Source organism: Balaenoptera ricei, chromosome 7 (assembly GCF_028023285.1).
Source record: "Balaenoptera ricei isolate mBalRic1 chromosome 7, mBalRic1.hap2, whole genome shotgun sequence".
Taxonomy (NCBI): Eukaryota; Metazoa; Chordata; class Mammalia; order Artiodactyla; family Balaenopteridae; genus Balaenoptera; species Balaenoptera ricei.
The window spans coordinates 31,671,858-31,685,327 of NC_082645.1; the positions used below are offsets into that span (position 1 = coordinate 31,671,858).

At 32.6% G+C, this 13,470-nt stretch overlaps 1 protein-coding gene across 1 annotated transcript in view; it reads right to left on the reverse strand.

Moving 5' to 3' along the window:
• Positions 1-13,470, reverse strand: part of LRP1B (LDL receptor related protein 1B) — a 1,532,882-nt gene that overhangs the window by 245,796 nt on the left and 1,273,616 nt on the right. Inside the window, exons 54-56 of the mRNA XM_059927092.1 lie at positions 12,468-12,655; positions 6,895-7,078; positions 2,408-2,493 (exon numbers count right to left, since the gene is read on the reverse strand). Coding sequence (XP_059783075.1) covers positions 2,408-2,493; positions 6,895-7,078; positions 12,468-12,655 — 458 coding nt within the window. The remainder of the gene's footprint in view (positions 1-2,407; positions 2,494-6,894; positions 7,079-12,467; positions 12,656-13,470) is intronic.

Genomic DNA, 13,470 nt, shown 5'->3' on the forward strand with positions numbered 1-13,470 from the left:
ACAAATGCTCTCCAAAGACACAGGTGTTCAGGGTCCTCGTGCATGTCCTTATCTTCCTCACTCCCTCCTTATTTCCATAAACTGCACTAAGAAACTGTTTGAAATTCATCCCCACTTATGTACTAGTGATTGGTAATAGTCTAAAGTTATATCACCAGGAAAAAAACACTATAGGAATGTGAGCATTAAAATGGTTTGGTTGTATGAAATAGACTTACATAATGCGTGGAGATAAAAATCATTTTGGTCCCTTAAGAACAATCCCTGATAATATATTATCCATGAAAGACAAAAAAAAAAAAAAAAAAGGATAGCAGTAGAAATGTCTTGAGCCACAGGGTTGGAAAATAAAGCAAGGAGCTACCACTGAACCTCTGTTATAGTTCTTTCATGAACATCATAAATATTGTTGCTATATTAGTTAAATTTGTGGTTCAGCTGAGCTTATAGAGTATTCTAAAAAGAAAACTTTCTCACTTTGAGATAGCACAGTCTAAAAGGAAGAAATGCTAAAAACAAAAGAAAGCAAAACAAAAACAAAAAACTTATTAAAGAGAAAATAAACATGTCCCTTTTCCAGAGACTATACAAGAAAATCAATAGCTTGCACACCTAACTTGGAAGGTTTAGAAAGGGTATGGAGACATATACTTAAGAGAAAGAGATAATTTTCAATATTTTGTAAGTTTGATATAAGCTTAAAGTTATACTGCACTGGAAAAAAATAAATTAATGCAGAAAACCATTTGGGAAACAAACACTTTTCCATTTTAAAGCAGTTATGTAAATTTAAACTATCTCCCTATGGGTATTACTCATCTCTTAAAGATATAGTCATCTAATTCTTGTATTTTAAATAGACTTCTGTTTAGATTTTACAAACAACATGAAAATATTTTGTATTTTACCCAATCTCTTAAGGTGCATAATTAGAGAAAGAGGCAGTATGATACAGTGGATATTGGTGGCACACTCCAAACTCAAGAGCAAGAATCTAAACCTTGCAGACATTCCTGAATAAGACAAGTATGCATGTGGTAAGCACACGGAAAGTTTGAGCATGCTGGTGAATTGAGAGCATGGGCATAAATCACAGTGGCAGCTGCTACCCAGCTTGGATTGTGTCCATTCAGGGATGTGAACCCAGCAATGCTACACCTTCCTATTTTTTCATGAGTAGCCAGAAATCTGGATTTTCATGTGAAATTTTCATTTTCAATTTGTGACTTAGAGAGAAGCTGCAAAATCCAATTCTGTGAGGAACAGTAAACATCACACTTGCTAATGAATATCTGCGCTTAAAGTAAGACTAAATTCTTAAGCAATATGAATGAAACTCTAACTATAGCAATGGAGGTACCCAGGAGTGAGTGGAAAAATATCTTTAGTTAAGTATTCTTTATGTTGCTGAAAAATCAACACATGAATGGACTTCTTCATCTAATGCCTAGTGCTGGCATAAACATACTACAAGAACAAGAAATATCTTTATTTTTGGCACACTTGTTCTAGAGAGTGCTATCACATATTCATGTCACTATTGCACAGTTTGGGGCAAAGAGAAATTTGCAGCAGGACAGATACAAGCCACATCTTTCCAAAGAAGCTACTTCTCCTGACGATCAAAGATATGCTAAAACTAACTGTGATTTCTCTAGTCAATGTAATAATCAGTCTAGTTTTAATGATTTGATTTTATGATACTTTCACTGCAGACTGGGAGGGAAAAAAAAAGTTGAGGGAAGCAATTCATATTTCCATCCTGTCATAAAGGGAAATCATTCCTTTCATCTCAGATAGTATATATGAGTAAACTCTGACAACAGAACTTAAGCGTCAAAATGGATCAGTAGCCCAGATTCTCTTGAAGTAGGTGGGTTGAGGGATGAAAAGGATAAGGCTGAATATACGCACCTCATAACCTTTTAACCATGACTGGATTATAATCGTACTTTTGCTCCCTAGCTAATTCCAAATTTTAAAGGCTAGGGATCATCAATCCCATATTATTCCTTAGTTCTAAGAACAGAAACTTGAGGTTCTGGAAAAGATGTTTATTTTTAAATCCCAAGGGTTGTGGGTCTGGGGGGACAATCTGGGTAATGCACAACTACCTTAAAAGAGATTTTATACCTTCCCTAGACTAGCTGTTCTTAAGAGAGTTTTTTCCTTGCATTAGCTATGGTTTGCATCTTCTACTTTCTTGGATATGGTGTGATGTCACAAATTGGAGGCATCACCTGGACAATTCAAACAGAACAAAGTTTATGGCAATCTTATATGCATACATGCATGGATCCATGAATACATGCTTCAGAAGTTCTAATTATGAGGTATTGCTACAGCTCTAATGCATAGCTAGAGTGACTGTATTAAATACTATGAAATCATCATGGAAATGTCATACCTGTTTTAAAAGTGTGTAGTTGGAGCCATCAGTGCTAATTTTCCTTATCTCATGATGATCAGCAAGAATTAGAAAAGGTTCTTCATCTAAATACCAAGACAAGAAACATATTAGACTTTAGTATTTATGGTTTTCAACTCTGCTTAGTCTCAGTTTAGTTACTACAGCGATGCAAGTTCAAATGCAGTGCCCTCTGGTAGATTAATGGTTAAAAAATTCGTCCTGAGCACTTCTACCGATAACAATATGAAAAGAAAGCAGATGCCTGTGCAGTACAGAAAATCTAGACAATTCCAAATCCCTCTCTTTCCCTCAGTCTTCTTGAATGTTAAATTATCTAATTTATTTGAAATTAGTGGAAAACACCTGCTGTTAAAATCTTATTTTTTATCGTTCCTTTTTTTTTTATTGGAATATAGTTGATTTACAATGTTGTGTTAATTTGAGGTATACAGCAAAGTGAATCAGTTATACATATACATATATCCACTTTTTTTTTAGATTCTTTTCCCATATAGGTCATTACAGAGTATTGAGCAGAGTTCCCTGTGCTATACAGTAGGTTCTTATTAGTTATCTACTTTACATATAGTAGTGTGTACATGTCAATCCCAATCTCTCAAATGGTACAGATGAACTTATTTACAAAACAGAAATAGACACACAGATGTAGAAAACAAACCTATGGTTACCAGGGGGAAAGGGGTGGAGGGAAGGATAAAAATCTTATTTTTAAATGAATTTCAGAGAAGGATAATCTGCACCTATCTTAGAAGCCTACAGTACAGCTAAACATTCCTATAACCAGAAAATTCTTTCTTGATAATCAAATAACCAGCTTATGCTCTTAGAATAACTTCAGTGAAAACCAAGAGTTTCACTGCCTACATACACATTTTTCATCTGCCTGGAAGCTTCTCTTAAGTAAGAGTCTATTTCCTTCTTATTTGTCCAACATGCCTTAGTATATTATTTGTTCTAGAATCTAGGAAAGATAATAAAAATAATCTAACCATGCTTCATGTATGTAAAGATCAAACTCTTTTTAAACATCTTTGTTTCTAAGATGCATTCATACACTTAGATGCCTGGTAAGCAAATTTAATGTCAGCATAAATTAGAAAAAAACAATGAAAAAGGTAGCCACTTTACGTGATTAAATGAGGACTTTATTGTAAATCATTTATTGTTATAGAGTTATTGCCCTGTTTAATTTATGTTCAAACTTATTATTTTCTTCCTTTTAGCCTTCAGTTTTACAGTATATGTATAATACATAGGGCACTATACTCTGTTTTAGCATACTCTGTGTCAGAGATTAGAAATGTGTGTCACAGATGCTGGACATCACCTTCTACCAGTGATGGCAGCACCTCTAATCATTCCAGTCTTCCTGTTGAGGTTAAATAGAGACTCAGAACCCTACTCAAAAGAGTTGTCTCTCAAGTTAAAGTTGCTTTGCCATCCTATCAATATAGTTCTACATTCATAAATGTTAAATTAATCAGTCATGTTCTACCTCAATACTTAGGCAGTTCTGTTCTTTACAACTTAAATGTAAGACCTGAAATTTGAAACTGTTAAAACGATAAAAAAACAATAAAAAAGGAAAGATAAAAAATAAGATTTTAACAGCAGAGGAAACTAGAGGAAAACATAGAGAAAAATCGCCTTTACACAGGTCCTGGAAATGATTGTTTGCCTATGACACCAAAAACACAAGCAACAAAAGCAAAAATCATCAATGGGGACTACAGCAAACAAAAAAGCTTCTGCAAAGCAAAAGAAACAATCGGGACTTCCCTGGTGGTGCAGTGGTTAAGAATCCGCCTGCCAATGCAGGGGACACAGGTTTGATCCCTGGTCCAGGAAGATCCCACACTCTGTGGAGCAACTAAGCTCGTGAGCCACAACTACTGAGCCCTCATGCTGCAACTACTGAAGCCCACGTGCCTAGAGCCAGTGCTGCGCAACAAGAGAAGCCACCACAATGAGAAGCCCACGCACCACAACGAAGAGTAGCCCTGCTTGCCTCAACCAGAGAAAGCCCGTGCGCAGCAATGGAGACCCAACGCAGTCAAAACTAAATAAATTAATTTAAAAAAAGAATTGACTCTTAAGGAAAATTTAGAAAAAAAAAAAAAGAAACAATCAACATAATGAAAAGGCAACCTATGGAATGGGAGAAAATACTTGCAAATAATATATCTGATAAGGGGTTAATATCCAAAATATATAAATAACTCATAAAAATCAATAACAAAAAATAAACAATCTATTAAAAAATGGGCAGAGGAACTGAACAGACATTTTTCCAAAGAAAGCATACAGATGGCCAATAGGCACATGAAAAGGGGCTAAACATCTCTGAACATCAGGGAAATGCAAATCAAAACCATAATGATATATCACCTCACACCTGTTAGAATGGCTGTCACCAAAATGACAAGAGATAAATGTTGGCAGTGACTGAAGAAAAGACAAACCTTGTGCTCTTTTGGTTGGAATGTAAATTGGTGCAACCACTACAGAAAACAGAATGGAGGTTGCTCAAAAAATTAATAATAGAACTGCCATCCAGCAATCTCACTCCTGGGTATATATCCAAAGGATGTGAAAATAGTGTATCAAAGTTATATCTGTACTCCCAAATTTATTGTAGCATTATTCACAATAGCCGAGACATGGAAACAACCTAAGTGTCCATCAACAGATGAATGGGATCTGTATAGCCATGAGAAAGAATAAAATCCTGCCATTTGAGACAACATGGATGGTGCTTGAAGAATTATGCTAAGTGAAACAAGTCAAACAGAGAAAGACAAATACTCTATGATATCACTTATATGTGGAATCTAAAAAAGCCAAACTCATAGAAACAGAGTAGAATAGTAGTTACCAAGGTCTGCATTGTGGGGAACATGGGGAGATGTTGGTTAAAGAGTACAAACTTTCAGTTGGAAGATGGATAAGTTCCGGGGGTCTGATGCACTACATTGTGATTATAGATAACTACATTGTACTACACACTTGAAAGTTGCTAAGAGAGTAGATCTTAAATGTTCTAACCACAAAAAAGAAGTGGTAACTATGTGAAGTGATGGAGATGTTAGCTACTACTACCATGGTAATCATATTACTGTATACAAGTATATCAAGTGTATGCATTGTATTACCTTAATGTTACACAATGTTATAGGTTAATTATATTTCAATAAGTTTTGGGGAAAATATCTAGCCTCTCTTCAGCAAAAGATTTATTATTCAGGGACACTCATATTTATATTAAAATTGTTATTAGTTTCTATTTATTACTTTTAATGGAAAACCACTATAGCATGGATACATGATGTAACAAGACCCAAACTAAAATGATTAGCATTCACCTCCTTTTCATAATCCTTTGTGAAAAGTTTAAAGTAATGGAAACACTGACTAGTTTTTAGATTTTATCTTTTCTTCTTATCCCACGTCACTAAATGAATGATGTAGTAAGCAGTGAGCTGGCAAAAAAAAAAAAAAAGTAGGCCGGCAAATAAAACAATGGGCTCCAAATAATACACAAATTTATTCAGAGATGACCATTCCAAGAATAAGTGAGTGGAATGAAAAATTGAAAAGAGTTATTTTTCCCCATAATGTGCACAATTTTAACCAGTTAAAAAACTAACTTTTTAATTCCTATCCCTTTTATTTATTTTATGAAAGTAGATGAGAAAACATCTAGTTTTTTAAATGTTGTTATCAACATAAATGTATATGAGAAACTGGCAGTGCTATTTAATTGATTATACTCAATATCACAGTAAGAGGAATAGAGACATATTATGCACCATTTTCTGCCTATTTAAGTTATTATTATATATTACTTTGTATCATTTTAATAAGCTTGATTTTCTCCCCTGATGAATCATAATTTGTTTTAATATTTTATTGAATTTTCTAATTCACAAATCAAACACACTGCTTGAAATAAACAGAAGTTTAATAATACTTGTTCAATCACTGGAAGAATTCAAATAGTCTTATATTCCTGATTTATTGTTATTGTTGTCATCATTAGTACTATTATTATTACTGACCCGTTGTTCTCCTTGGCACACATGTATGAGTGTGTGTGTGGTGTAGGGGAGAAGGAAAAAAAATATTAGGACGCTGTCACAACAGGCTCTTTAATAGCCTTGGCCAAACCTGCTCCCAAGAACCTGTGATACAGGAAGCAGTGCTAGAGAGAGTTCTTTTTACTTGTTCTCAAAATCTAGAAAACATTTAATAATTCACAAGACCCCACTGTAATGGTATTAAAAACAGAGCAGTGTGTGGACAACGTGCAATATCAGAGTGACAAATTTCCATATCAAGGTAAGTAGAGGAGAATTTTGATTTCTTAGAAACAGCAAGGAGGAATGAATTCAACAAGAATAGCTACAAAATCAGATCCATACGTGTAACTGAGGCTGGCTCAGTGGACAAGTTCAATTCGATACCTGAGAGTGATTTGCAGCCATTTGGGTTATCAGGTTGTATTTCATATCCATCTGTACAGAGGCACCTGTAGGTCCCATATGTATTGATGCATTGCTGGCTACACGGAAAGCCCAAAGAGCATTCATCAATGTCTACACATGTTTTACCATCATCCTTCAGTTGAAATCCAGGCCAGCATTTGCACTGGAGAATGAAAAACAAGCATAATCAATTCATATCATTGTCACTGTCTCTTGCTATTGGATATCCGTTTAGCGTGATTCAAGCAAGAAAATCATTTAATAATAGATAATGCCAAGTCCTTCTGTCCCCCAGAAATTAAACTTTAATAAGAATTACATACAGTTTAAATTAAAAAAGGATTCTCTCAAATATCATCATTTGATCATCTGAGGTTGACAAGATTACAAAAGTTAACCGACATCAATCAGCAAACCATGTTGGCTAGAGAATGGCAAGGAAAACAAAACTAAACCATCAGCTTCTTCTGTTTTGTTTTTTTTCTATTGCATTATATTGTGGTTTTAGAAGACTTTAATAATCATAAGGATTAACCCTTAAGTGGAGCTCTGAGGACTACTAATATTGTCACGTATGTTATTTCATTAGAGTCTTAACAGAAATCTATGATATATGCACAATTATTAGTTAACCCATGAGAAACCCAGAGGCACAAAGGTGAAATTGTGTAGATAAAGCCAGTAGGAGAGCTGATTCTCTCTGTAATTTTTAACGAATAATAAGGCTCAATTAATATTTATTGGCAGGGTCTGAGTCCTTAACCAAATATGTTGATGTCTGGAGAAATAATAAAATTAACATAGTTTCCCCTTCATAATTAAATCAATGTGCATCATCAAATCGTTTTTTTTTTTCAGCATCTCTATCATGTTCTATATGACCCTCTAATGATTATGTGATATTTACTAACTGGCATATCAGTTCTCAGCACAATGTCATACCAACCATATACGTCTTTGCATTCCTGAAAATAAAAAGGGGCGGTGATTGGTCTTTCAGTTTTATATTCAGTCCCTGCCAAGTAGCATATAGAATTATAATTATACAACATGAACCTATAATTGGCCAGATGATTGTGAACATGTTAACCTTCACCAAGACTATTTAGTGGCCTTTGAATAAAAGAGCTTGTGAGTACTGAATAGGATAGTGAATTAAGTAGGAACTCTAAGTTGTCAAGAAAAACTAGTATTCAAGAATTATTCATAGTATACATTTGAGCCTTTGTATCTATTGGGAAAATATTAGAGATATGTGCTTATTATTAAATAATCAGCAAACAATTAATTGAGGGGTAGAATATTTTTAAGTACAAAAAATGGTGTTCATTATGTGGAGGAGAAGGATCATCAACTTCACCTGAAAGTGCTCAAAAGATAAATGAATATCCTTTTCTAAGTCCTTTTACAAGAAATGAATCTCTTTAAGCTCTTGGTACTTTTATCTTTAACAATTTATACCAGTATTTATCTAATAATCCTAAGATTATTAGATACAATAATAATCCTAAGATTATAAAGAACTTTTTGTAATCCCCAGAATCCACTAGCAAGCCAGCATATCAAAGCAAAATCCACAACTTAATTTTCCAAATTCTCCTCATAATATTTGAGCCTGTGACAATATTACTTTTTTTGAGAAGACTCATCCTACTACCTGATGAGGAAGTCAGGGGAATTGGTGCTTATCCTATGTCAAAAAAAAAAAAAAAAAAAAAAATAGAGATGCTAAATGTCATTGAAATATATACTTAAAAGCAGTTAAAATGATAAATTTCATGTTGTATATTTTACCACACTTAAAAAAATAAATAAATTTTTCAAAAAGGAAACTGAAAGGCTACAAAAAGATATCACTGAAAAGAACTGGAAATTAGATCATGTGATCATGTGGAAGCCAGAGACACATAGGCAGACACAGGGTAGAGTTGAATTCAAGGGGCACTTCAGGACAGGTGAAAGGACATTTTATAGAATGCATTAAATTCCTCTCAAAAAGAGTACTATGAAAAGAAATAAATAGTGTCCGAATCCTAATACGGCTTCTGAAAATTACTTTGAATGGCTAACGTCAGGCTTATAGAACTACTATATTAAATAGTCAGTTTGGATAAAAACATATTTGTGGAAAATTAATTTCTTGAAGGTAAAAGTTACCAAATGCAATGAACATTTCTATAAACAAATGAAATTAGGATGTTTAAGGTGTACAGTAAGTTTTTTTAATGTGTTTATTAAAAGAGAAGATTTTTAAAAAAGATAATTTCCTCCCCAGTCTTGTTAACCTTGTTTTAACAAAAACAGTTTTTGCTCCCAAATAATTAAAAGCCATTTATGGGAAATTCTACTAACCTAACATTCATAAATTGAATGAAAAAATAATAATAATCATTTGTGTCAGAGATAAAAGATGAGAGATTCATCTATATTTAATAAAAAAAAAAGTTGAAAAATGTTTCACTTTCACTTAAAAAGAAAATTTTTATGAAAGTGAGATATATATATTCAATGTCATGTTAATATTTCTCATAATTAAGAACTATTTCAAATTGTCTTGATTTACATTAATTTTTATAGAGAAACATACAGCTACCAGAAACAAATATAGCTATCCAAAGTTTTCCTATTACATTCAGAAAAATTTCTTTGCAGCTTTTTTAGTGATATTTGAAAATATTCGTTATCTTATACACATTAAAATTTATTTATCTCCCAAAAGTACATTTATTTTCACATGGTAAGTTACCCTTCCATCCAAATAAGATTCTTGCTTAGTTAAGTGTTATTACTCCCTTTTGAATCGTTAAATCAATTGTATTTGTTTTACAGCAAATTGTTCATAGTCCAGAAGGTCTAAATTTTGCTTTTATAAGCAATTTTCATTTTATTGCAGAATTTGAAGGAGGAGTTGTCATGTTCTGCTGATAATGTAATGAGAAATAGTTTACTGGATAGTTTTCCCCATTCTCTGAAAAAGAGAAACCCATCAGCTAACATTTTTTTCCCAAAATAGATAAGCATTTTGTTGTACATAAGATTTTTTATTCAATCTCCTATAAATAAATTGTCAGAAATATAACATATTATATGTTTTAAAATGACATATATAACATAAATATAACATATATATCAACACAATATATAAAATATTTGTTTTGAATCTTTGCTTAAATCTCTTATTTATGATTCTCGTCCTAGCTCCTTTCATTTTTGAACTGGTCTTGCTTCCCCCAGTAGATGTTTTATTTTATTCATTAGTTTTGACATGTTTGTATATTAAGGAACATTATCCACTGCAATTTTGTCAGGTATCATATACATTGCCTTCTGAATAATTAAACAGTTTGTCTATTTTACCTAGAATTCTCATTTCATTCTATGACTCCTTCAGAGAAGTCAGAGAAAATAATTATATTTTAAAGGTATCAATAAACAATTATTTCTCTGTGAGGAATCTTATAAAGTAATTAAAATAGTATGATTTATCATGGCTTTCTGGGTGAGACTTACTTCTACCAAAACTAGTTTTCCAAATATGGAATCTCTGGGCACTCAGTATTTCTTACATGCAGGCATTAAAAAAAATATTAAACCGTACTTTTGATGTTATGTCAAAAGGTGACTATTTCATATTCTGTAATTTTTAGATTTTACCACGAAGATTATGACAGATTAAAAATATACACAGGATAAACACAAATAAATCTACTTTGAAATTTAAATTTTAGACAGATAGCTGGATAGATAGATATACATTCTATATGATAAAAATAATTATTTATAACATGACAAAATTTAAACTATTACCTCTAATAATTTTATAACACATTCCCTGACTTTTTTGGAAACATTTCTATATTGATTATACATAAATCACCAATAAAATTTTTTCTGCTTCATTGGGTTTCAAAACATTTACTGCCAAAATTAATTACCTCATATATACTCATCACATTAAGAGCTGTCCTGGCTCATTTGTCTTGTTTCCTTCTACCTATAATACAGCATTTGTGAGTCCGTGCTTTTGTGTTTTAAATCTTATAAGTTTAACAAATTCTTCTTAATACAATATTGGGTCTAAAAACTTTTTTAATAAATATAACTTTCTTGGTATTTTACTTTTTATCTCTATTTTTACGCAGGGGAAAATGATTATAGTACTTGTTAGGTTATATCTATATACAGTGACCAATGTAGTTAAGTTAATCATAATACCAGAAATTCAGAGATTAAAAATGGCAAAGTGGTTGTTTGGCGAATTTACCATTAGATAGAACTGACTTGTCATAGAATATCAAGGCTGTCAAGGAAAAACCGAAGCATCTTTGTAATACACACTTTTTTTTTCTCTAGCATCTTTTAAAGAAAGTCACTTAGTCCCAACTGAAATACTTTTAGACGTGAGAAATTTGGCAACTCATTCCAATGTAGAGAATTCTAATGTTCAAAAAGTCTTTCTTATACAGAATCTGCTTCCCAACTCCTAATTCCAACCTTGGAAACCACTCAGAAAGGTACGCTCCCTATTCCAGTACTTCATATATTTAAATACAGCTGACTAGCCATTTTGCTCTTGGTAAAACTTCTTCCAAAGGTGTGTTTTCCAGACTCCTTATGCCACTGGCTGTAAAATGGGGATACAGTACAGTTTGTCAAGGTTCCTCTTAAAGTGTCACGTCCATAAATATGCACAGTACCCCAGGTATGTTCTGATCAGTGCAGAACTCAGTAGAACAAAATCTGAACTCTGTACTACTCCAAACTGGATTAGACTGCCTCTGTGGTTCGTATAAGCCACGTCCTTTTGCTGATTCATACAGAGCTATTGTCCAGTTAAAAACACTAATTTCCAGGTGAATTGCTTTTACTGAGGTTTTCCCACATTTACATAATTGATTTTTAACCTAATGCACCACTTCAATATGTTTTTTTGTATGCATCCTCCGTTCCAACATACTGAAACAGAGATGTTTTCAAAAGCTATTTCTGTCAATCAATTTTGTCAGTGAATCACATTCTTCAGGAAAATGGGACCAACAAAAAGCAATTGGAATGTTGGGCATGATTTACTTTTAGTGTACCTGCACTCAGTCCTAATAATTCATGTGCTCTGTTTTTTTCTTCCTGTTTATTTGAAAAAATATTGTATTCTCCAGTGTTGTGGTATATAAATGATTAGCCCATTCCACTTCAAGGATGTATGAGAGGGAAAACGAAGGAAGCAACGGGAATTTAAGAGAGTTGCATAAACATTTATGCAGCTGTTAACAGCAGTACCTTCCTCAAACACTGGTCGTCCTTTGCTTACTTTTTTCTTTATGATCGGCATTTATTAGAAAACATTTTGATTTTTTTGTCTCCATGAGTATATTCTCACAATTTATATACCACACTATTATTATGGTTTGCATATACAAAAACTCTCCATTTAAATAGTTTTAACTAACGATATTATAATGACTTTAAGTTTTACAGCTATATTGGATGAAATCATTTTTATTGCCTCAAATTCTAACCTGTCACATGATTTTCTGTCTTTGATGCGTGCCTACCTTATAACTGGCTGGAAGGTCCTGACAATCTTGAGAACATCCACTGACTTTCCTACTCAAGCATTCATTTACATGGCAGTTTCTCTCATCTGATCCATCGCCACAGTCATCCTTATTGTCACAAAGACCTCCACTGGGAATGCACCTGCCATTTTTGCACATAAAAAATGAACTGTTGCATGACTGTTCTGGAAAAAGAAAATAAAACAAATGGAACATAAAGAGCATGCCATTGTTTTATACTACAGTTGTTGAATACATTCACAAATATGATGACTTGTCTGTCAAAAATTATAGTAAATATATGTACATATAAAATGCTTTATATTCAGTGTAATATTTTATACATGAAGAAAATCAAGGGCAAACTGTACTTTCATGTTCAACACACTGCAAATCTAGCTTTACATTGAAAATTAACAATCAAAATAAGCACCTATATTAAAATTAATGGAGTATTTCTGTCTTCATCTATACTGTGAAGAATGAGTTCAAAAGTGTAATGATAGCTTGACATTTCCCTCAAGCCATAAGTCTCCAAGAAATATGTGTCACTAAAAATTAAGAATCTGGAATAGCTAGATATTCCTAAATTCTTTTTCTTCCTGGAAATATAACATTGATATTTTTAAGTCCAGGCATAAAAAAGACACTTGCAGTGAATCATAGTTGTCACAAATATAGCTATAGAAAAGAGTTCAAGTTTTGCAGCTACTCACAATCTGATGATTTAAACATTACTCATTACCATACATGATAAAAGAATGCCTATTAACATGTAAACTACATGAGAAAAAAAAGTAATTGGGTTTATTCTAAAATGTATAACTATGTATTCAATCTTTGGAATAGTAAAGTGTAAAATAGACCAAGTTTGGCTACATATATATTTCTGTTCAAATGATATGCAATTTATTTCATTTTGCCTAAGTTTGAATAATATTGACTCTATTTCAGTAAATCTCAATTTCTTTTATGATTAAATTTTCAAATAGGTCCATAC